Source organism: Lethenteron reissneri, chromosome 15 (assembly GCF_015708825.2).
Source record: "Lethenteron reissneri isolate LAM-NWPU_2019-01 chromosome 15, ASM1570882v1, whole genome shotgun sequence".
NCBI lineage: Eukaryota > Metazoa > Chordata > Hyperoartia > Petromyzontiformes > Petromyzontidae > Lethenteron > Lethenteron reissneri.
The window spans coordinates 218,521-244,077 of record NC_083793.1 but is presented as its reverse complement, the minus strand read 5'-3'; the positions used below and the strand labels follow the sequence as shown (position 1 = coordinate 244,077).

General features: G+C 52.3%; 2 protein-coding genes across 6 annotated transcripts; both read left to right on the top strand.

Moving 5' to 3' along the window:
* The first annotated feature begins 896 nt into the window (after positions 1–896).
* Positions 897–9,567, top strand: LOC133342539 (dual specificity tyrosine-phosphorylation-regulated kinase 2-like). Of its 5 annotated transcripts, none has more exons than XM_061551708.1 (4): positions 897–967; positions 3,076–3,173; positions 4,440–5,375; positions 6,868–9,567. In XM_061551708.1, coding segments are annotated over exons 1-4 (1,827 nt in total). In that variant the 5' UTR covers positions 897–966; the 3' UTR covers positions 7,660–9,567. The 5 variants fall into 5 exon arrangements, with proteins under 5 accessions (XP_061407692.1, XP_061407690.1, XP_061407691.1 ...); XM_061551706.1 differs by having other exon boundaries at positions 4,437–5,375; XM_061551707.1 differs by having other exon boundaries at positions 897–971.
* A 5,631-nt stretch (positions 9,568–15,198) lies between these two features.
* Positions 15,199–24,314, top strand: LOC133342538 (vacuolar protein sorting-associated protein 37B-like). The gene is made up of 4 exons (XM_061551703.1): positions 15,199–15,407; positions 18,350–18,521; positions 19,872–19,954; positions 21,208–24,314. The coding sequence occupies exons 1-4, from the start codon at positions 15,240–15,242 to the stop codon at positions 21,826–21,828; spliced, it is 1,044 nt and encodes a 347-aa protein (XP_061407687.1). The 5' UTR covers positions 15,199–15,239; the 3' UTR covers positions 21,829–24,314.
* Positions 24,315–25,557: the final 1,243 nt, after the last annotated feature.

The window sequence follows — 25,557 nt, the reverse complement described above, 5'->3', positions numbered from 1 at the left end:
GTATAAATACCGTAAGAAGAGGTTTTCCCATTTTTTCTGGCAACAAAACAGGTGTTAGGATGTAAAAACACCAAACTGAAACCTTTTTGCAAGGAATCAAAACAAGTATATGCATATATGCTGCATATACTGTCCTTGTAAAAGGTTTCAGTTTGGTGTTTTAACATCCTGACACCTGTTATTGCCAGAAAAAAAGGGGAAAACCGATAATCATATTTTGACACTGGCAAAGAAGGTCCCATGATATAAACAGTCTCGAAACATCTTAAAATAAAAAAATGCAGGACCATCCTGAAAGAGATTCAGAGGACTCAGCATGGCTTTCCTGGACAATTAGTAAATGTTTAATGTTATTGGTAATACATTTTTTTACTTAACTTTTAAAAGTAGGTGACTTTACTCTGAATTATCTCGTAACAATAAACTGGTCGCGAAAGCCTACGTGTTAAACTAACAATACACACACACACGTCTTAATGAACCAACTATGGGCGCGTGAGCCTTTGAGTGACACACACCGCGACTCAACCGCCACCACCACCCACCATACTGCAGGCCGCCACCCACCACCACCACCGCCACCCACCACCACCACCCACCACCACCACCCAACTTGCCGCCACCACCCAACTTGCCGCCACCACCACCGCCACCCACCGCCACCACCCAACTTGCCGCCACCACCACCCACCACACTGCAGGCCGCCACCCACCACCACCACCCAACTTGCCGCCACCACCCAAGGGCGCGGGGGGGGGGGCGCGGGGGCGCGCGGGGGGGGGCAGCAGCAGCCGCCTCGCGAGGGCGGTCTGGATGGAGCCTCGCGGTGAAATCGCCACGGTCCCCGGGGCTGAGGTCGGGGCCACGCGTCGCCATAGAGACGCCGCCCCCGCGGTCCCTGGGCTCGGCGTGAGGGAGACGCGGTGGCGCCGAGACGCGCGGGGCGAGAGACGAGGAACTCGGCGAGTGAGTGAGTGAGGGGAGTGTGAGAGGGGGTGTGAGGGAGTGTGAGAGGGAGTGAGTGAGTGTGAGAGGGAGCGTGAGAGGGAGTGTGAGGGAGCGTGAGGCGAGGGAGTGGGAGACGGTGCGGGGCGCTGGCGCCGAGCGGTGCAAGGGAGGGAGCCGCCATCTTGGGATGCGGGGTCCGGTTCGCGGGGACACGCGAAGACACGGGGACAGAGACACGGGGACAGAGACACGGGGACAGAGACACGGGGACAGAGACACGCGGAGACACGGGGACAGAGACACGCGGAGACACGGGGAGAGACACGGGGACAGAGACACGGGGACAGAGACACGCGGAGACACGGGGACAGAGACACGGGGAGAGACACGGGGACAGAGACACGGAGAGACAGAGACACGGGGACAGGGGCACGGGGGAGAGACACGGGGACAGAGACACGCGGAGAGAGACACGGGGACAGAGACACGCGGAGAGAGACACGGGGACAGAGACACGGGGAGAGACACGGGGCACGGGGGAGAGACACGGGGACAGACACGGGGACAGAGACACGGGGAGAGACACGGGGACAGAGACACGGAGAGACAGAGACACGGGGACAGGGGCACGGGGGAGAGACACTGAACACGGAGACAGATACTCGGAGACAGACACGGAGATAAACACGGAGATACGGAAAGACAAATATACGAAGGGACCTGGAGACGCACGAGTGGCAGAGAAAGATATACGGGAATGCGAGGCACTGGGAGATAGAGATGAGGGGAAACAGAGGTGCATGACACGAGAAGCACAAACAATTGAGAGTCTGTCATCTGAGACACGGGTACACGGAGATACGGGGGGAGACACGGGTACACGGAGACACGGGGGGAGACACAGGGGGAGACACGGGGGGAGACACGGGGGAGACAGGGAGACACGGGGGGAGACAGGGAGACACGGGTACGGGGAGACAGGGAGACACGGGTACACGGAGACACGGGGGGAGACACGGGGGGAGACAGGGAGACACGGGTACACGGAGACACGGGGGGAGACACGGGGGGAGACAGGGAGACACGGAGACACGGGGGGAGACAGGGAGACACGGGTACACGGAGACACGGGGGGAGACAGGGAGACACGGGGGGGGGGGGGAGACACGGAGACACGGGGGGGGGGGGGGGACAGGGGGACACGGAGACACGGGGGGGGGGGGGGAGACAGGGAGACACGGAGACACGGGGGCAGACTGGGGGCTCGGGCCGGCAAGAGTCGCCATGTTCGTGGCGAGGAGGCCGCTGCAGGCGGCGTCAGCCCCAGCAGGTACCGGAGCCCCGGGGAGGAGCGGGGCGACACGGGCGGTGATGTGGTCGGAGGAGTCGTCGGTTGCCACTGGGGTGGATACATCTTCGTTGCAAGTGCCCGAGGGAGCCCGCGTCTCATGAATCGGTCGCGGAGCCCCGCATTGGGGAGTTTTGCCAACGCCGCGAATTCGCGTTTAGTGTCACCCCCGACTCGCAGCCACGGGGACGATGCGGGCCACGCAAGGGGGGTGCAGGACGCACTGCTCGGGGGTGGTGGGTGTCAAGTGTCCAGGGTGTCTGGTGCAAGGCGTGCAGGGCTGGTTGTGTGGCGCAGGGTGTCCATAGTCCAGGGTGTCTGGTGCTGCGCGTGTGGAGCACATTAAATTATGTGGAGTTGGCCAATAATGCAAGAGGTTTGGTGACATCACGGGGCGTGAATGATGGTGTGAGCGTGGGGCACAGATTACACGTTATGAAGTGTAATGTTAAGCGATAAGATTATATTCAACGACACACCAAGGTGTACAGCATTGCATGTAAAAAGGTCTCCGCCTTTTCCAGACCACCAGTGCAAAATAACGTGTGGCCAATGTTTCGATTAGACCACCAACTCAAAGAGTTGAAAAAATGTAGCCAGCCAGTTATTTTCCGCTGGTGGTCTGGATAAGGCCTTTGTACATGCCATGCTGTGCACCTCTGTGTTTTGCTAACTCCATTCCCAGCCGGCATTAATGTTTCTGTTGTGCTGGGTTTCCTCGTCAATTACAGATGTTGTGAATGAAGTGACACGATTTCTTGTCTTCTTGCTGCTGCAGTGGCCGGTTCCGGAGACAAGGGCCCGGAGTCCGGCCCCCCACGCCACCGCGGAGATCCGGTCACGCCTGTGGAGTTACCGCCACTGAGGAGCCAGCCGGTGAGGACGCGGCGCCATGGAGCGTTCACCTCGTGAACGTCGCGCGTGGCCTGCAAAATGGTCGCAGTCTCACAGAGACATGGGGACATGGGAACACTTCGAGCTCTTGACTTACATAGTTTTGTCTTGAACAAGGACCAATGTCGAATTGAAAGGGTTCTTGCCTATAGACATCTGGCAGTTGGCCAGAATTAATTAAAGGAAGTCTGACTGCTGATTGTGATATGTACTCCAGGAGGCCGTGGGATGTGTCAAAATATTTGTATATTTTATGTGAATGAACAGTTGAGGGAAGGAGGCAAATTTTCTGCTTCTTTATCTTGGTTGTTAAAAATGGTAATTGGCAGTAGTACATTACATATCTGTGGACACAGGGATCAACTTCTCCCATCTCGCTCGCGAGTGCCACGGTCCCTCGTCCTACAGAATCACTAGGTCCTGCAGGCCCTTGTGGATCCAAACCTTTGTGACAACATTGTTTTCCGTAATGACGAGACATGAGGGGCAGGCCAGTGCAGTGGTGGACGCTCTTGACTCGCAGACAGCACAACATGTGGTCTATACCCGACTCGGGGTGCCTTTCTGTGTGGAGGATGTTTTCTCCCCCTGTCCTGCATGGGTTCTCCAGTTTCCACAAATAAAATATACAATGTAACAGGTATTGGCAAAACATCCCAATTTTGAAAAATTATCTGCAAATTGCTCAATTGGGATCACACACAGCAGCATTGCCCCCGACTGTAAACACTTTTTAGGACCCTTCTTAATAAGAGTCTTGACACTAAACAAATAAAATTATAATTATCGTCATCCAGGATTGAACTCTCATCCTTCTGATTGCTTTACTGCCGAGCCACTGAGCGCAGGGGTGGTTCACCGCACCGAAAAGCGGTAACCGTTTTGAGAATCGATTACTGGTTCTAAAAGCCAGGGGTTGGAGGATTTAATAAACGTGCCTCATTGTTTCAACTTCTGCGCTGGGAAAGGAATGGAACCGGCGACCTCTGGATTGCAAGTCCATTATGCTGCTGCCCATGACACCACCACGACCACTACGGCAGCGTCAGCTCCCTTCGTTTCTCGGTTCCAATGAAAACGCGCTGTGTTTATTGCAAGAGACTTTTCTATACGTGCTGTAAACGAGTACGAACCGATTTTCACCGTATATACCGCTGGCACAACAATAACCGGTACTAATCACCGACCTTGCACTGACTCGACTGCGTGTCCTCCCTCGGCAACGTGCGCGCCGAACGGCCACAGCAGGGCGGCACGTCGAGGCCCGGCGCGGGCGATCCGCTGCTCTCGGCGCACTCCCAGCTGCAGGTGCAGCAGCTGTATGTCGACAGTCCCGGCGTCGGCGCCCGGCGGCCGGTGCTCGCGTCGCAGCCCAACGGCGCACCGCTGGCCGGCAAGGCCCACGCGCTGCCGGCCGTGCGCGCAGCCGATAAGACGCTCGGCGCCGGCGCCAGCCCAGCCTCCACCAAGTCCGGCGACCGCACCAATCACGCCTCGTGCTCCGCGTCCCCCAACAACAACAATGGCGGCAAGCAGCGGAGCCAGCCGGCGTCTCCCGAGCAGGCGGTGCGGCTGTATGGGCAGAAGCTTACGGCGTACGAGCACCAGGAGATTTACAACTACGCGGAGATATATTTCGTGGGGCACAATGCGAAGAAGCGGCCGGGGGTCGTGGGCGGAGCGAGCAACTGCGGCTACGACGACGAGCAGGGCTCGTACGTGCACGTCGCGCACGACCACGTCGCCTACCGCTACGAGGTGCTCAAGGTCATCGGCAAGGGCAGCTTCGGGCAGGTGGTGAAGGCCTTTGACCACAAGACCCAGACGCATGTGGCGCTCAAGATGGTGCGCAACGAGAAACGCTTTCACCGGCAGGCGGCGGAGGAGATCCGCATCCTGGAGCACCTGCGCAAGCAGGACCGGGAGAACAGCATGAACATCATCCACCTGCTGGAGAGCTTCACTTTCCGCGGGCATGTCTGCATGACCTTCGAGTTGCTCAGCATGAATCTTTACGAGCTCATCAAGAAGAACAAGTTCCAGGGGTTTAGTTTGGCGTTGGTGCGGAAGTTTGCGCACTCGATCCTGCAGTGTCTGGACACGCTGCACCGGAACCGCATCATTCACTGCGACCTGAAGCCAGAGAATATTCTCCTGAAGCAGCCCGGGCGCAGCGGCATCAAGGTACGCGTTGCTCCTTTACCCAGGGAAGCCTCACTTGAGTCTCAAATCTCAGTATTTAATTCAGGAGTGTCCTGACAAGTTTTGGTAGTGGGGGTGATGTTGTTCCTGCTGTGTGTAATCCCAAATGAGTAATTTGCAGGTACATTTTCATCACTGGGACATTTGTCCAATACCAGTTACGTTGTGTGTCTTAGCTATGGGAGGAAACCCATGCAGAGCAGGGGGAGAGAATGCCAACTCCACGCAGAAGAAAGGTGCCTGAGTCGGGAATCAAACCCAGGTGCTTCTGGCTGTGAGGCACGAGTGTTGCTACTGTGCCGCCACCCTGCCTCCCTTTAACTGTATGTAGGCACATGGACCACTGGTCCATGTGCCTACATACATATGCATAAAGAAAAAGTGCACACGACTATCTACTAGGACACATCGTTCAAAAACACGGTCATTTAAAATATGGAACACAAAGTGCGCAAAGAAGCGTGGTAAAACCTGCTTAAAATGACTTTGAGAAAGAGGAAGAGGATGGCGTAGATGAGAGGAAACACGCGGGCTAGAGACGCCATTCAAACTGGGAAGGTAGGTGAGTGGGCCTGGGCAGAACACGTTGCCACTGGAAGGAAACGATGATGGGCGACGATCAAGAGTAATTTTACACAACGCATCCGAGAGGATGCGAGGAAATCAACTCGTGTGGTGGCTTGTAGAGGCCTTCATCCAGCAGTAGAGTGACCAAGGCTGATGTTTTGGGGCAGGGCAAGCTCAATCTGTGGAGTCAACCGTTAGGTGAAGCAGCAGGAGTGATGGAGGCGTCAGTGGAAATGGTAAAAATGTCGTCCTGTCATTGACGTCATCTCATTGTGATGAGTAATTAATCTAGACTGAAGGCAGAGCAGTGGTGCCACTCATGCCTCACAGCAAGACATTCCTGGATTCGAGGTCTGACTGGGCACGTGGAGTTTGTATGTTCTCCCGCTCTAGCTAAACACACACGCACAATGTAACTGGTATTGGCAAAGCGTCCCAGTGCTGAATAATTACCTGCAAATTACACGATTGGGATCGCATATAGCAGCAGCAACATCTAACCCTATTGTGAAAAATATGACAGAACCCTCCTCAAATAGAGTTGTGAGACTCGGTGAGACTTTCCTGGGTGAATGAACATAAATCCTTGTTAGGGGTTAACTCAGCCATCATCCCTCCGGGTCGATAAAATTGACACCACTTTTTGGGGATGGTTGCCTTATGGAAAGACTCGGCCCTGTCATAAGAATGTACAATTTCCAGCATAGGCTCAGAGATGTAATCAAGAGATGAGCACCAATGCCTCCATAATCATCTGAGCAGGTAGTCACTTTGCCTTTTAATGATATAGTGCATCGCCTACACACGATATAGTACGTAATATGGTATTCCCGTGCATTTAAATTGTACGTTCACCATTTTACCAAACGTAAATGTTTGCTTTAACTTCTTGATGCTGCCGGCGCAGGTGATAGATTTTGGCTCGAGCTGCTTCGAGCACCAGCGGGTCTACACGTACATCCAGTCACGCTTCTACCGCGCGCCGGAGGTGGTGCTGGGCGCCCGCTACGGCCCGCCCATCGACATGTGGAGCCTGGGCTGCATCCTGGCGGAGTTGCTCACGGGCAGCCCGCTGCTGCCGGGCGAGGACGAGGGCGACCAGCTGGCCTGCGCCATGGAGCTGCTGGGCATGCCGCCGCAGCGCTTGCTCGCCCAGGGCAAGCGCTCGCGCAACTTTGTGAGCTCGCGCGGCCACCCGCGCTACTGCGGCGTGACCGAGGCGCCCGACGGCGCCGTGGTGCTCAACGCGGGGCGCTCGCGCCGCGGGAAGCCGCGCGGGCCGCCGGCAAGTCGCGAGCTGCCGGCGGCGCTGCGCGGTTGCGACGACCCCCTGCTGCTGGACTTCCTGCGCGGGTGCCTCGAGTGGGAGCCCTCGGAGCGCCTCACGCCCGCCCAGGCGCTGCGCCACCCGTGGCTCCGGCGCCGCCTGCCGAGGCCCCCCCCGCAGTCGGGGGCCGGGGGCGGCGGCGGAGGGGCGGGCGCCGGCACCGCGGCGGCCGGGGGGGACGGGGGCCGCCGCGGAGGCCGCTCGGACCCGCTGGCCAAGCTGCCGCCGGCGCCGCACGCCGGTTCGTCGGGGAAGCACCGGACTCGCGCTACGGCGTCCGCCAACAACCACCAGCAGCAGCAGCAGCAGCAGCAGCACGAGCACAGCCCCGCGGGGCCCCCGAGAACCGTGTTCCCCAAGATCCTGGGCTGACGTCTCGGACGCGAGAAGACATTACAGCTGCACAAAACTTGAATTTTTACAAAGTTTGTTTTTTAATCTTAAGAACGCTACCAGGGTCCAGGCTTTTGCAGTACACGTTTTTACGCGAAATTTTTTTCACGATTCTTTGTAATGAAAAAAATATTTTACAATACTATTGCTAAAGTGAAGGACTTTTTGGTTTTTAAGCAATTTTTTTACCTAAGCTGTACCTTTCAGATCAAAATATAACAGTGGTGTCCAAAATCAGCAAAATTAAAAACACTTAGTGCATCTTTGTTGTTGCGTAGGTGCCGTTCCGAAATGGCTTGATGAGTCCCACTGCAGCAGTGGCAGCATGAGCAGCCGCCGCTTTATATGAAGAGCAGGAAGAGAGAGGGTGTCTGCAAACACGCGCGCACTCTGATGCCTCGTCCGCGTGTGATCCCGGGGGGTGACTCGCGCTGTTTGATGACTACACTGATCAGGCGCAGTAGTGACACGTGCGCCTCGCAGCAAGAAGCGCCTGGGTTCAAGTCCTAGCTTGGCGCCTGTCTGTGGAGTTTGTCATCTCTTCCCCCTGTTCTGCGCGGGGTTCCTCCCATAGCAAAAAAACGTGACAAATGTAACTGGTATTGCAAATTACTCAATTAGAATTACGCGCAGCAGAAACATCGCCCCCCTACTATGAAAACTTGGTAGAACCCTTTTCTTTTAAAATGATTGAGACTCAGTGAGGCTTTTCTAGGTAAGCAAGCAAAATAATGAACACTAAAAGACGTATCAATTCAGCGTCATATTTAAGCATCTGGGAAAACCTTTAGTTTGCCTCTGATATAATCAGCCATTGCTGTCCAATGTGTGACTTGTGACAGCGGCGGCGGTGGCGGTGGCGTTGTGGTTTGCTGATGAATAGCAGTGAGGATACCCTTGCCCTTCTCAATGAAGCACGACACAGTCTATGGACCATGTCCTCGATCACAGCCCAGCTCAGGCTTGAGCCGCTCAGATGATTTCAATGACGCGTGAGTGAACAGTCGTGGTTCGGCTCGGATCATGCGAATATCTCGTACACGGCTGTGACCATTGCCCAGAGCCAGCTCAGGTTAAGCATGGTGACTGATCTATGGCTCACTTGTGCCACAGCCAAGCCTGAGCCAAGCTGTGACTACAGGCCAATGTCTCCCCAATGAATTCCAGCAGTAACTCGGGTCTTCAAGCTGTTGAGGAAATGTGTGACTTTTCTTAAACGTGTCTCGTGTTTTATATTTGGTTTTTGCACCATGGTTCATTTTATAACTGACGATGCAGCGTGTGTACGTGACTCAAGAGTTGCACTGGTTCGACTACAGCAGAGCTCGCCAGCAGTACAGTGCTTGTTAAGATGTCAGTGCCGTCGTGCCTTACCGAACATCGTTGCGACGACGATTCACTGGTGACCAGAATCTCTCTATGGACACACTTATAAAAATAACTGTGGGTGACTTGGCTAGAGTGGTTTTTTTAAACAAAGTTATCACGTGAAACATCCTATTTTTATACTTTGCCCAACTGTTCGTACAGTCGCAGGATGATCGCGTACTAATTTAATGTTAGCCGTGGTATTTGTCGTACCAAAGTGACGTTTGTAAGTGGTGCGTACGCATGACAGTGTTGTGTGAATCCATTTCAAGGCACTTGGATTTGAGGAGTTAAACTGATGAAATGTGAACGAATAAGATGCTGATGGAGGTAGATGCCAGTCGGGTCAACGTTACACCGCGTACCCATCGTGGCACGTTGCCGGCAGGAGAACCAAAAACACATTTCTGATCGCTCTTAATGTGCAGACCGTGTATCTGTAACGTGTCTCGTAGATGCTAGCTGACACTAACGTTGCTGTGGACAAAAGCTAAATAAAATATAAATGCAACTTTGGTACGCATCGTTCACTCGCAAGTGGGTTTCTTGTACATACAACGGTAACCAGTGATGTTTTAGCAATCACTGTTTTCAAATTCATGTCTGCGAACACGAGAATCGCCACCCGTCCGAGTTTGACTCTTCACGATGCGGGAATTGGCACCTGTATTCAGAAGGCAGGGATTAATGTGTACTGAGATCCGGTGGCTTCATGTTGAACTCTTACTCGATACATTGCTCATTTCAGATAGGCTAAGGCTAACTTAGAAACATTGTCCACGTTTGGTCCATCGTGGAGAAGGTGGCGACGCTCGTGTTAACCATGGTGCTGAATGCAGACTGCAGACAAATGGCTGCCAATTTGCGGTGTTGGGACACGCGCGGTAATTTTCCACCACAAGGCGAGCGCAGTGAAGCGTTGATACGCACACAGCCAGTTACTTGGCGACCAGGCCCCTTCAAACGTGAACAGTGACCACCGTGAATCGGCAGTTTATACTCGAGTTTACGCGTTTTATAACCAGACCGCTTCGTCGTTGATATGAGTGGCAATGTGGGGGCGGCGGCGGCACAGAGGTGACGTTCGCGCCTCACCGCATGAACCTCCTGGGTTCGACTCCCGACTCGGGCGCCTTTCTGCATGGATTAGCACAGTATGTTGTCCCCAGTTTCCACCGGTTTCCTCCCATTGCAATAAAAACACAGACAGTGCAATGCAACTGAGACTCGCCACATACCCCAATAGGGACCACAGCAGCAACATTGCCCCCTACTGTGAAACCCTTGGCAGGACCCTCCTGGAAAAGAGTTGAGGCTTTCCTGGGTAAATAAGTATAACAACGATAATGCACCATTTTTACATTGGTTGCAGGTCAATTTCATGATAAATGCTATTTTTAAACATTTCAGAAACATGCATATTATATTTTAAGATTTTTAATTGACTCTTGGGTTCGGCCACACAATGGTCTTAACCCGAATACAAACATCAGTTATGAGTCGTGATACTGGCAGCAAAACCTGTCGCGTTATATTTATAGAACTAGGGCAGCAGAACGGTGCTCGTGCGCGCGTCATAGTGTGCTTGCAGTGGCAATTGTGCAATTGAGGCGTTCTGTTTCCAGATATTTCCCAGGTGGAAAATGTTTAAAGACCTAAACGATCCATTAGAACAAATGATAATGCTATCACGCTGTGGGAATAACATTGTAGCCCTTACAGGGCAGTGTAATCAGATCGCTGTGGGACACGGTTGGCTACGTACGGTGCGAAATAAGTTCAACGTACACACCTACACGGACCTGGGTGGCGCACGTCGATGTAGGGTGGCGCGATGAAAGCGAATCACCCTGCAGCAGCCCATGTTCACTGATGCTCTCACTCTCTCAGAGATCCACTCGCAGCCCCTCACACACCCTGTCGCCTTAAAGGCCGGCAAGGCACACGACGGGGTGCGTGGCCAGCACCACACCCGGCCACATTTGTCTCCCCAGTGGCGATGTTTTACACATCACACCAGGTACTCATTTGAGGTCGAGTCGACCCAGGAGAGGCCCAGTACTGCTTTAGATAATCGTCACTGGTGTTGACCGTGAGGGGGAATCGAACTCGGATAGGTGGCTTCATAGCGCAGCACTCTAACCACTTCATCACCACTCACACAGCACACTCACACAGCACACTCGCCCTCTCACACTCACACAGCACACTCACACAGCACACTCACACAGCACACTCACACAGCACACTCACACAGGACACTCACACAGGACACTCGCCCTCTCACACTCACACAGCACACTCACACAGCACACTCACACAGCACACTCGCCCTCTCACACAGCACACTCACACAGCACACTCACACAGCACACTCACACAGCACACTCACACAGCACACTCGCCCTCTCACACTCGCCCTCTCACACTCGCCCTCTCACACTCGCCCTCTCACACTCACTTGGACTCACTGCCGTTTTCCCTCATCGCGGTGTGGGAATATGAACCGCTGTGAATAGTGGCGGTGCACGCACACGCGTGGTTCTGTGAGGAGTGGCGGTGCTGTGAGGAGTGTGTGGTGCTGTTAGGCGTGTGTGGAGTGTGAGGAGTGTGTATGTTCTACCCCTGTTCTCCATGGGCTTCCTCTGGGTCCTTCCAGTTAAGGGAACACGCGCAATGTAACCATCCCAATGCTCAGTTTAACACGTAGGAGGATTTCACGACCAATATCATCCATACTAGATTTTTGGGTGAGATCGCGTAAATATATAAATGTGTCGTTAAACTCGCCATCACCCGACACAGCCAACTAGTAAGGGTTGTCACGTAAACAGAACGTGCTAATTCGTCACTAGTACAGCACACCGGTGTGTTGGAGAGCCAAGCTACAACATTTACAAACTGAGTACGACGTTTCGCCAGTAATTACAACCAGCTTCATCAGGCGACAGACAGATTTGTGGAGAAAACGGGACGATTGACCAGCATGAGACTGAAAGAACATCAGCACTGGCGGAGCCAGTGGGGGTGGGGTGGCACGTGCCCCCCTAATCATCCGATCGAAATCCCTCATTTTAATTGGATCATTGGGGTTTATTAGTAATAAATCGGCGACCCCCACTGCCACTGTGGAGCATATTATTATGTGCCAGGCACTCTATGAGATGATAGGACAATAGTCTGAGTCCATAATTGGCAATAAGTAACGGCAAAGCGGTTATAAGTGACTCAGAATTGTGCGCAGTTGCGTATACAGTACGCGACTTCCCTGAAGGCAAACACCTTCAGTGAGCGCGATGCCGATCACACACGCGTCGAATAAAAAGCAAGGGACAAGTCCTTACTAACAACTCCTATCATTTTTCATTTCTGAAGTGGTTGACCTCCCTACCTGAAAATCCTAGCTCCGCCATTGAACATCAGAGAAATATTAAATTATCCCAAATGCAACTGTCAGCAGTATCAGAACATGCGTGCCAACAAGGACACTCAATTGATTTTGATAACGTTGAAGTTTTTTTTGCAAAACGAGCTACTCCTGTCCAAGACTAATTAGATAATCTATAGAAATTAAAATAAATCAAAATAACTTTAACCGTTCGGATAGCTACCGCCTTAGTGCTGCGTGGAAGCGAATCATCAAATAATACATTGTTAAAATGCATGCCTACAAAGGGCAGCGTACTTCAAAAGGGATTACCGTTGGTATAGGGTTATTTGAATAAACACAATAGACAGGAAGGACAAGTTCAAAGGGCTCGCATAATGCACATGCATAGTGTACGTTGCCTCAGTAATCCCCCCCCCCCCCCCCCCACATTGTGCAAGAGCGCAGAAGGGTGGTCAACTTATCCCAATGCTGAAATATGACCTGCAAGCTACTCAATTGGGATGATATACAGCGGCGGCGGCGGCTGCGGCAGCAGCACCATCGCCCCCTACTGCGGAAGCCTGGTAGGACCCTCCTGGGAAAGAGTTGAGACTCGGTGAGGCTCACGCTCGGCGGGCAGCCCATCCCAACCCAACCCACACACCTCCCGTATGAAGCATGACATCACCGGCTGCTAAAGCCTACGTGTCGACTAGGTAATTGGTTGATTAAATGTAAGGGCAATTTAAACATCTTAACCTCTACAAACTTCATAAACTGCCAAGACACTTCAGGGGATCACGCCCAGATGCCAATCACTCACTCAGTGCACTCCCTGCAATGTTGGACCCACGGAAATTACAAAACTGAAAAGTGTGCAAAGAGGGATGGAGAGATGCCCGGAATTGCACTTACACCAACAACATCGCATTGACCTTTACCCAGTAGTAGATAGACCATGGTGATTCTAGATTTGAAGTTTTCGTGACTGCGGGGATCCATACTCTTTGGTTCTTTCTGTAAAGTCACGTAGATAGAAAATAAATTAAATCACGACGTTTCGGGCGCAACACAAGCGTCCGTCACAGCAAGAAACACTTGTTTCTTTCTTGCTGTGACTTGTTTCTTGCTGTGGTTGTCCCACCTGATGTGTTTGTCCCACCTGATGACGGACGATTGTGTTCCGCCCGAAACGTGATTTATTTTATACCTACGTGACTTTACCGAAAGAACCAACGAGTATAGACCATGATGATTACACTGAGAGTGTATTAACACGTAGAGAGAGATTGAGGAAGTTTACGTCTTTCAGTTTCATTTATGAGGTGTCGCCCTGTGAGCCATGTGGCTCTTGACTCGGGTGCAACCGCAACAAACAAAAACATGAACAAGAAACATCTTAAAGTGACTAAGCGCAACAGAAAAATCCAGGAAAAAACAGCAAAGTCTTCCAGAAAAAGCACCGCATATCAACGCTGTGTGCAAAAATCCCAATGGGATGCAAGTCAAACAATAACAACCATAAGACAATTTAGATTAGAGTTATCAGGCTAACTCTTTACTTCAACAAACAAACATGGCTAAACCATACGTTTTCGAAATCATGAAAATAAAGCTATAAAAACAATGTAACAATGATCACAGGAACTGTGATTCAAATGTAACAATAAACAATATTACATAACATGTACGACCAAACTTTGCAGCCATAGCTGGCAGCACGAGTCACTCCATAACAGCACGAGTATCAGCAGGAGAATCAAACTATTTCAATGCACCTTTAAACATCAGCACACTATAACCAAACTCAAGATCATACTTTGCAGCGGACGTCCGGAGCGATGCATTTGATTTCAGGCCACTCTGCATAGCAGTGGCAGCTAGGGGTGTACAACTCCTCTAGAGCAGTTGTGAGTGAAGATCTCACAGGTAGTGATCCAAGTTGCAGTTTATTGCGATAGCATTCCAGACCCTGGGGGCATCAATAGCAAAGGCCCTTCCTACAGTGTTTGTACGGCAATAAGGAATGTGAAGCTGGTAAATGTGCGAGGACCTTAGGTCACAGTGAGGAGATCCAGCAGGTAGTTTGCTGATTTTTTTGTAAGTACATCGTGAATAAATACGATCTGATGCACAAGCCGTCGATCATTAAAAGATGTTAAGTTTGACCCAATGTAGAGATCGCAGTGGTGGGTCCTATATGGGCAGTTCGATGCAAATCTTAAGTCTGAGTGATAAATTGAGTCAAGCTTCTTCAGTACAGTACTGGGGGCTGATTTATACACGATGTCACAGTAATCAAGTAGTGGCAGTATGGTAGCTTTTATCAATTCCAAACGGAACATATGTGGTAAGCAGTGCTTGTGTCGATACAGACAACCAATTTTTATTTTTGTCTTTTTACCAATATAATCAATGTGATCTTTAAAATTCAGTTTTGAATCAAAGATGACCCCAAGATACTTACAGATCTTGACTTGCTCTATTTTATAAGGAAGACGGGATCCAGTGGCGTAACGATATCAGCTCAGGGGGTTCGCCAATCGGTCAGGCGGGGCCCCAAAACTGTTCAAAACAAATCTCTTGGCGGTTGTCAACCCTTGGCAACTCGTAGCTCTGGCCACCAGGGGGGGCAAGGCACATGGCCTATTGCGTCATGCAACCTCTTATTCCCGTGTACTGGATCCGCGTGACGTGTCACGCGTCGTGGTGGAGTGACGTCATAGAGGTGACGTCATGGATTAGCTCTGCATAACTCGAATGCAGTGACGTCACGGCGCAACGACCTCGTGACGTCACCGCAGCTGTTGTGGAGAAGGCGATGATGGCGGCCACGGGGTTCGCGGAGCCGGGGAGCGGCCGCACTGGCGCCTGTGGCTCGCTGCGGCCGCCTCACGGCGACAAACTGCGGCAGATGAGCACCCAGGAGCTGCAGCAGCTGCTGGAGGATGACGCCAAGCTGGAGAGCATGGTGCGCGACATGGAGGAGGTGAGCGAGCGGGCGGGCGGGCGGGCGGGCGGGCGGGCACCGCGGCGTCCCGCGAGGCCCAAAGTGAGGCGCGGGGAGTGCGAGGGTGAGGCACTCACGAGACGGGGTGAGGGAGTACGAGTGAGTGTGTGGGAGTGTGTGAAGGAGTGTGAGACGGTGTGAAGGAGTGTGAGGGAGTGTGTGGGAGTGTGAGACGGTGTGAGGGAGTGTGTGGGAGTGTGAGACGGGGGAGGGAGTGTGAGACGGTGTGATGGAGTGTGAGGGAGTGTGAGGGAGTGTGAGACGGTGTGTGGGAGTGTGTGGGAGTGTGAGACGGTGTGAAGGAGTGTGAGGGAGTGTGTGGGAGTGTGAGACGGTGTGAGGGAGTGTGTGGGAGTGTGAGACGGGGGAGGGAGTGTGAGACGGTGTGATGGAGTGTGAGGGAGTGTGTGGGAGTGTGAGACGGTGTGTTGGAGTGTGTGGGAGTGTGAGACGGTGTGAAGGAGTGTGAGGGAGTGTGTGGGAGTGTGTGTGAGTGTGGGAGTGTGTGTGAGTGTTGGAGTGTGTGTGAGTGTGTGGGAGTGTGAGGGAGTGTGTGGGAGTGTGAGACGGTGTGAGGGAGTGTGTGGGAGTGTGAGACGGGGGAGGGAGTGTGAGACGGTGTGATGGAGTGTGAGGGAGTGTGTGGGAGTGTGAGACGGTGTGTGGAAGTGTGTGGGAGTGTGTGTGAGTGTGTGGGAGTGTGAGACGGTGTGAAGGAGTGTGAGGGAGTGTGTGGGAGTGTGTGGGAGTGTGAGACGGGGGAGGGAGTGTGAGAGTGTGAAGGAGTGTGTGTGAGTGTGTGGGACGGTGTGAGGGAGTGTGTGGGAGTGTGTGGGACGGTGTGAGGGAGTGTGTGGGAGTGTGAGACGGGGGAGGGAGTGTGAGACGGTGTGATGGAGTGTGAGGGAGTGTGTGGGAGTGTGAGACGGTGTGTGGAAGTGTGTGGGAGTGTGTGTGAGTGTGTGGGAGTGTGAGACGGTGTGAAGGAGTGTGAGGGAGTGTGTGGGAGTGTGTGGGAGTGTGAGACGGGGGAGGGAGTGTGAGAGTGTGAAGGAGTGTGTGAGTGTGTGGGACGGTGTGAGGGAGTGTGTGGGAGTGTGTGGGACGGTGTGAGGGAGTGTGTGGGAGTGTGAGACGGTGTGAGGGAGTGTGAAGGAGTGTGAGGGAGTGTGAGGGAGTGTGTGGGAGTGTGAAGGAGTGTGTGGGAGTGTGAGACGGTGTGAGGGAGTGTGAGGGAGTGTGAGACGGGGTGTGGGAGTGTGAGGGAGGGTGAGACTCTGTGAGAACGAGCCTCGGTGGGTGATGGGGAGACTCATTGAGTGAGGAAAAATGGGAATTCTCATTAGATCTGAATTCACACCACAAAGGCCCCCAGTGGATTTTCCCCTCTTGAGGCCCCAGCGGGGTCCCCCCTGTGGCCTCTTGCGAGGGCGGGCTGCTGACATCATCCACTTCCGTGTGCGCCCACCGCGTGGATTGTTCGCACCAATCGGGGCATCGGATTCTCGCCCTCCATCGGATGTAATCGTCGACTTAATGGCTCAGGAAACGATAATCCAGTCAGGAAGCCACTGATCGACGTCTCGAGAATCGCTTGACATCCCCACTCAGGCGTGTCACCTCCACTCAGGCGTGTCACCTGTGTCACCTGCATCGTGTCACCTGTGTCACCTGCATCGTGTCACCTGTGTCACCTGTATGAGTCACCTTTACGGGGGCCCCGTTGCCTCAGGGGCCCCCGGGCCGTGCCCAGTACCCCGACTGGCCAGTCCAGCCCCTGTTTGTGTACGCACTTTAAATCTAAATTGAAAAATATTTTCGTTAGAAGTTCAACATATCTACGTTGTTGCCCCGCGATGTATGTATACACATACAGTACTGTACACACATACAGTACTCTACACACATACAGTACTGTACACACATACAGTACTGTACACACATACAGTACTGTACACACATACAGTACTGTACACACATACAGTACTGTACACACATACAGTACTGTACACACATACAGTACTGTACACATCGTCACCTGCCCTACGGGTTGCGTCGTGGGTTTGGTCCGTGGCCGTGACCCAGGGCTGTGTAGCGCAGCGGTTCGAGATGCTGTGCCATACTGTATATTCATACTGTATATTCATATTGTTTATTATTGTATATTCATACTGTATATTCATATAGTATATTCATACTGTATATTAATATTGTTTATTATTGTTTACCCAGCAAAGCTACACTTGAGTCTCAAGACTTTTTTCAGGAGGGTTCTACCAAGTTTGTCACAGTGAGCGATGTAGCTGTGTGTGACCCCTTTTCAGTAAATTTAAACAATTTAGATGTTCTGCCGATACCGGTTACGTGAAGCAAGACGCAGCTGCATTGAGACGCTTACAACTGCTGTTGTGTACACAGAAAACGTATCATGGCTATGGTATTTACAGTGCTGCTGTGTTCAATGACGCATGTGCATATGGTCGTGGAACACAATCGGTGGCAGCAGGGTGGTGGCGCAGTGGCGACACTCGTGCCTCACGGCTAGAAGCACCCGGGTTCAATTCCCGTGTGAGGAGTTTGTATGTTCCCCTCCCCCTGTTCTACAAGAGTTTTCTCTGGGTTCTCCGTTTTATTCCCATAGCTAAAAAAACTCCACACAATGTAACTGGGGCGTGATGGTGTAACATTTGTGTGATGGTGGGAAGCGATGATGCGAAAGTGTGACTGAATGATATGATTGGTGGGACATGTTTTGACAATAAGATGATTACCGCTTTGTGTCGCTCCATAAGAATGTGGAATTTCCATCACTGGCTCTTGCAGGGCTGTAAACGGGAGCTGAGCAACGGTGCCTCAACGCTCACTTCAGGAGCTCTCTCTGAATGTGTCTGCATCTGTGCCCACACGCGCCACGCACGCAGCTGGAAAACATTCAGATGGAGAAGGAGCTGTGCCTGGCCAGCAACCGCAGCCTGGCCGAGGAGAACCTGAAGCAGCAGCCGCAGCTGGAGGAGGGGCGACTGCTCCTGGCGCAGAAGTACCAGCAGCTTAAGACGCTACACGAAGCCTTCACGGAGAAGGCTGCCAGGATCGGTACGGCAGGGGTGCAGACAATGCGACACTTCCCCCTGCACACTCCTGTCGCTGCACACTCCTGTCGCTGCACACTCCTGTCGCTGCACACTCCTGTCGCCGCACACTCCTGTTGCTGCACACTCCTGTCGCTGCACACAGGGCAGATAGCGGCCGTTTCCGCGGGTCCATTGGGATTGCTCGTAATAGGATAGGTGGGCGATAGGGCCATACGTAAGCGGAGTTCTACTCTCATCGCTAATCGTTGTGAGTCGGGCTGGCATTGATAACACATCTCCCCCTCTCCCCACTCTCCCTGCCTCTCTCCCCACACTGCCTGCCCCTCTCTCCACACTCCCTTGCTCTTCTCACACTCCCTGTAGCAGAACCCTCCTGAAAAATTGTTTTCAGACTCAATGTGGTTTCTTGGGTAAATAAGTAGTTATGAAACATGATTCACAAGTGAGATGAGTAGCTGTGTGAGTCGGGGCCGTGTGTGTTTTGAGTGAGTGGCTGTGTGAGTTGGCGCCATGTGTGTTGTGAATGAGTGGCTGTGGGAGTCAGGGTCGTGTGTGTTTTGAGTGAGTGGCTGTGTGAGTTGGCGCCATGTGTGTTGTGAATGAGTGGCTGTGGGAGTCAGGGTCGTGTGTGTTTTGAGTGAGTGGCTGTGTGAGTCAGGGCTGTGTGTGTTGTGAGTTGGGGCCGTGTGTGTTGTGAGTGGCTCTGTGAGTTGGGGCCGTGTGTGTTGAGTGGCTGTGTGAGTTGGGGCTGTGTGTGTGTTGAGTGGCTGGTTGAGTTGGGACTGTGTGTGTTGAGTGGCTCTGTGAGTTGGGGCTGTGTGTGTGTTGTGAGTGGCTGTGTGAGTCAGGGCTGTGTGTGTTGAGTGGTTCTGTGAGTTGGGGCTGTGTGTGTGTTGTGAGTGGCTCTGTGAGTCAGGGCTGTGTGTGTTGAGTGGCTGTGTGAGTTGGGGCTGTATGTGTGTTGTGAGTGGCTCTGTGAGTCAGGGCTGTGTGGGCTGAGTGGCTGTGTGTGTTGTGAGTGGCTGTGTGAGTTGGGGCTGTGTGTGTGTTGTGAGTGGCTCTGTGAGTTGGGGCCGTGTGTGTTGAGTGGCTGTGTGAGTTGGTGCCGTGTGTGTTGTGAGTGGCTGTGTGAGTCAGGGCTGTGTGTGTTGTGAGTGGCTGTGTGAGTTGGGGCCGTGTGTGTTGTGAGTGGTTGTGTGAGTCAGGGCTGTGGTGTGTTGTGATTGGCTGTGTGAGTTGGGGCCGTGTGTGTTGTGAGTGGCTGTGTGAGTCAGGGCTGTGGTGTGTTGTGAGTGGCTGTGTGAGTTGGGGCCACATGTGAGCTCGGCGATGGCGCTGTCTGTGTGCGCAGAGAGCCGAGCGGACTCGCAGGGTGTGGATACCCTGCTGGCACTGCTGCAGGCCGAGGGTGCCAAGATCGAGGACGAAACAGAGGTGGGTGCCGGTCCCATTTCTCCACATTTACCATCAATGTTTTGAACGCTCCTGGTAAGACAATGAATGTCAAAACCGGTCCTTGCCTATGGGCACCTGGAATGTCACCAGAATTGGTTTAAGCAAGCCTGACTGTTGATGAGACACTGATTGTCAAAACTGATCCAGAGATTGCGCGTTTTGAACCAGTGCTGCAGAAATAATGCGCTTCCAGAAGCTCATGGGATGTGTAAAATACGAGTATTTTTATGTGGAGGGACAGATGTAGGAATGGGGCATGTTGGCTGCTTATTCATTTCCAATAGTGGCAGCTGAGCGGTAGTGAGTGGTTTGCAGTGGGAATGCCGTGAGTTCACATCCTGGGTGGAGGTTGTCCTGCGACAAATTGCCAGCCTCAGCATTGACTGCTACTTTGAAACTCTAGTTCCTGCTTTCCACGACTGGACCCCCTGGCAGCGTGTGGAGTGCGAGCAGCAGTGCCAGTTGACCGCCGCTCTCAGACTCCTCGGTGCCCATTGATGCTTCTGTCCACGTTGTACCGAGTGTGGCACAGCTGTGCACCCTTATGTGGGGTCACTTCACACGGGACTTTTATTTCCGACGTGGAGGGACAGAGGTGTGGAGGCTGTCGGCTTATTTATTTAGTTGTATTATCCAGAGCGACGCAAATGCCTGTTATCACTTGGCTGAGGTTGTTGGTGGTGATTGCGGGCGATGTTATTTGCTGATTGTTGTTGGTGTAGATGGGGTTTGATAGAAGTGGTTGTGGTTTTAGAAGTTAAAGGAAAGGTCCACATGTGCACTGTGGAAGCACAAAAGTTATTTACAACTTTTTGGGTAAATATTTTTATTGGGCGGCAGGATGGCGCTCGTGCCTCGCAGTAAGAAGCGCCTGGGTTTCATTCCCAACTCGGGCCCCTTTCTGTGTTGAGTTGGTATGTTCTCCCCCCCCAAGTATGTATGGGTTTTCTCCGGATTCTCCGGTTTCCTTCCATAGCTAATAAAACCCACACAGTGCAACCAACATCATTCGTAATACAGGTAATTGCTGTTGGACAAACATCCCAATGCTGATAAATTAATTGCAATTTACTCAATTTGGATTACATACAGTAGTAACATCGATTATGTTATGTGAAACCTTGGCAGGACTTTCTTGCAAAAATCTTGGGACTCAAGCCTTGTGGGTAAACAAATGGAATAATAACGATATTTGTCCTCGGTCATTTGAGTTGGGTTTTCCCCCATTGCAGAAAATGGCCGAACACTTTATGGAGGGGCAGCTGACGCTGGAGGAGTTTGTGGACGACTACCAGAACAAGCGGCGCTTGGCTCACATGCGCCGTATCAAGATTGAGAAGCTGCAGGAGATCATCGCCAAGCAGCAGCAACAGCAGCCACAGGCGAACCAGCAGCAGCAGCAGCTGCAACATATACAGCAGCTGCAACATATGCAGCAGCAGCAGCAACGGCATCACGCTGAGTGCGCACTGCCCGCAAGGCCCGCTCCACTGCCCCCCATGCCCGGGAGGACATCCAGCCCTGTGCACCCACAGCCCGGCCCCCAAAACTCAGCGCCCAACTCCATGCACTACCCCTACTTCCAGGGCGCCTCCATGCCAGCCCAGGCCCTCGACCCCAATCGAGCGTTGCCGCCCCTCCAGCACCGGGGCCAGGGGCCCTCCATGCCAGCCCCATTCAGCTACCAGGGTCCGGGCTACGGAGCCCCCCAGCAGCCAGGGGGTTGGGGGCCCATCCTGCACAGGGCTCCCAATCCCCCTCCTCGGCCTGGGCAGTGGAACATAGGTTCCCAGCCTCCTCCCCTGCCGCCCCGCTCTGGCCCGGCACAAATTGGGTTCGTGATGCCGCAGTAGTAGAGCCGACCATCGACGCTGTAGCCCTTCGCTATCACTATCCCCTCACTCCTCTCATTGCCACATGATGTAATGTACAGAGAACGCTTTATATATTTAATTTTTAAACTTTACCATAACTCCTGAATACTTCAGAATTGGGATATTCGGGCAATATCAGTTACTGTTTTTTTTAGCTGCGGGAGGAAATCGCAGAACCCGAAGGAACCCATGCAGAACATGGGGAGAAAACATACAAACTCCACATAGGTGCCCAAGTCGGGAATCGAACCCAATAAATTCTTGGTATTAGGTAAGTGTTACCACTGCGCCACTACCCTGCCGCGCTGCAGACCCCTAACCCTTCATCATTGCAGCGTGATTCCTCTCAGCGTGATGCTGTGGATCGTACATTTGCAGATTAACTGTCCTGACAAGAGCGTTTCTTGTTGGGCTTTGTGAGCGTCAGTGTCCAGGAGGAAGTCCCCAAGCTCCTTGAGCCCTGATGTGGCACGAAGCACAACTGCGCCACATGTGCCCTTGGAGAGTAAACCGTTTATTTTGCTTAACCAGGTGAGAATTCAAGAGACAAGGATGAGTGTAATTTCAAGAGTGACCGTGGGTCACCAAAATCACAATAAAGACAGCAATGAAGCAAATAGAAATCAGTGCCAAAACAACCAAACACAAGTTGGTGTAAAACAACCAACATACATTTGTGTAAAACAACCAACATAAGTTGGTGTAAAACAACTGCGTTTAAAACTGCAAAAACGTGAATCTATATTTAATTAAATACATTTCCTGTAGCGAAATTTGGCTCGGAACAATTTAGTTTGAAGAAGCTCACGTTGAATAGTGCTGGTGTATATCCCCCCACGTGCAGGAACATCCTGCGTTTGCGCTCACGGGACTCGTTGCAAGGAGTGGTCTCGGATCGGTTGGGTTCTCTGCTGCCGGACAGGCCCGCTGGTAGTCTTGGCAGGTGGTTGTTGCTCAGACACGAGGAGTTGTGTACCGGGTGGTGGGTAGTGCGGATGGGACTCGGCGCGGGGTGGCCGTTGTGCATGTTGGGAGTTGCACCGCTCATATTTGGCAAACGGTCGTCTCCCGGGCGATGTAAAGTGATCTTCTGTTGAACTTGTATCAATAAGTCTGTTTTGCGTGCCGTGAACATTTTACTTTGTAATAAATGCTATAGTGTAGGGTTTAGTGCATTTTCTTCCTATCATATGTATGTTTAATCTGTATACACAATGGAAATGGAATGGAATGAGAAATGTAATCGTGCATTGGAAGCCACTGCACGAGTCTGCGATGATGTTAACAGAACTGGCAGCAGCGAGGAGGAGGAGGCCGCGGTGGGAACCCCCCCACGGTGTCGCCAGGCCAGACAGCAGCAGCAGCTGTCTGCTCGATTCAAGAAACGTGTCAACTTGAATCGATTACAACTTTGACAGTGCTGAGTTGGGCCTGGGTGCAGCGGCAGAGCGAGCCAATTGCAATTGGAAGGTTGCGAGTTCAAATCCTGGTTATTGTATGTACTGTATGTTGAACTTCTTTCGCACCATATGTAGACAAGTGCTCATTGGATGTGCGAGGGAAGGACAACACACAAGACAAAAATAAGTTCTAAAGAAATTGGTATTCAATCTAGATTTAAAAGTGCATAATCTAGTGGCTTCCTAATATTGCAATGAAGAGCGTTCCAGACGGCTGCAGAACCGCATCTGAAAGCACGTGATGCAGTGACCGTCTTTGTTCGATGGTCATCCAAAAGCTGCTGCGAGAATGACTGGAGTTGGTGTGATGGTTTATCGTCCTTGACGAGGTCAGCAAGTTGTGGGCGGTTGACTCAGCCCATCATCCTAGAGTCGGTAAAGTGAACACCACTTCCTGCGTTTAAAAATAAAACCGTAGCACTTGCATTTATTTTCAGTTAGGGTTTTCTCACCATATAAACTAAACTATTACGTAACACAATTCTGTTTTATGTACCGAATCTGCCTTCAAATCGGTGGTTGAAATAAACACGTCGAGCTTGTAGGTGTGGTGGGGGTACCAAAGCGCGCCGCGTCCCGACTCCGCGGCCTGTGCGCGCGTCCTTTGCGACACTTGGGCTGCGGGTTCGGGTCTCCACCTTTTCCACCACAGACTAAATCTGAACACTTTTCTCAGTCAGCCTCGGTCTGTCTACACAGCAGTATATCTGATGAGAGAGTTCAACAGGGGCTCGTGGCAACCCAAGTGGTTGCACGGGGCCATTGGGGGCCATTCAGAAACTACGAGAACTTTGTTGGTCCCGAGTGGCCGCCTCGCTCCACCGAGCGGGGCCGAGTTCATTTCTGAGCTTGTTGCTTCTGGACGAGATGTCGCAAGAGAATCCCCAATCCTGTGTTGGCTTTTGTTTTGGTAAAACTGGAAAATGCCGTGATATTTCAAAATCATGATGTCTTTGTATATATCGTATCATGTTTCTATTTACAATTAAACATCGGTGATCTGGGCGTGTGTGTGTTGGCTACATCTCGTCTCGGAGCCAGCTCGCCACCTTCGCAAAAAACAGGAAATGTTGCGTAGTCTCCTTCATGAATCTGTCCCTCAAACTCAAAGTATATTTTTACACATCCATCAGCCTCACTGCATCCTGGGAGTGCATAATTTCAAAAGCTTTTGTTCAATTACAAGCAAAACTGGACCCGTTTCAACATTAAGTGTCTCATCAGCAGTCCGATTCGCTTGAGCCGATGCTGGCGAACTGTATGGGCAAGCACTTGGATATGTGTCCTGGTGAGACGATAAACGATGTAACCGAATGTCATTGGTAACAATTAACAGTGATAGTTTCACCTGGTATCCATTCGTGCTGCATCGACACGCATCGCACCTCCTGGCATTCACATTCCTCGAAATGTATTTTGTTCCACGGATAATCCCATTTACCAGTTGCCCGGTAATAACAAAGCACGTGAGATGCGTCATGCCATGAGCACAGCGACAAGAAAACAAAGACGACATCAATGCAGAGAACGAATTCGGGGTCCGTATTAAATAATGTATATCGAGGTATTTGACGGTCTTAAACGAAATACGCGAATAAAATAAAAAAACGAGACTGCCCTCAAACGCATCAGAACATTAACGTGTTAAACTTCTTTCGCCCCGTACGTAGCCAACCGTGCTAATCTGATGTGCGGGGGGAAGGACGCAACACCAGGTAGATGCCCTCATCTTCAGAAATGGAACATCAAAGACAGCCCACAAGGAGTGCGACTGCGGACATGCAACCCACACTGGGCCGAAATGTAAAACCACCGTCGTCTCAACAGCACAACGACGCGAACTCCCTCCCGAGGCGCTCCGGTGGCCAGCAGCAGCAGCCATCAGCATTGCTGCTGCTGCGCCAGGATGATGTTGGGGACGCGAACCGCACCGACAGCCTCGTTAATGGCGCGCTGAAGCCGTCACCACACCGTGGACGAGCGTGACAGCGGCCCACGACACGGCAAGGTTACACAATGCCCACCATGTTGGGCATCGGTAATTGGCGTAAGTCGTGCAATGTCTGTGCTGAGACTGCGATGCGCGTTCACCAGAGTGGCCTCAGTGGCCCGCGCCTTCCTCCCGCTTCGCGACACGAGCAGCCCCACGTGGGTGCGGGAGGAGGCCCCCTGCCGGGCTCCCAATGCTCGCTCCGGGGCCCCCTCCCGGGCTCCCAATGCTCGCTCCGGGGCCCCTTACCGGCCTCCC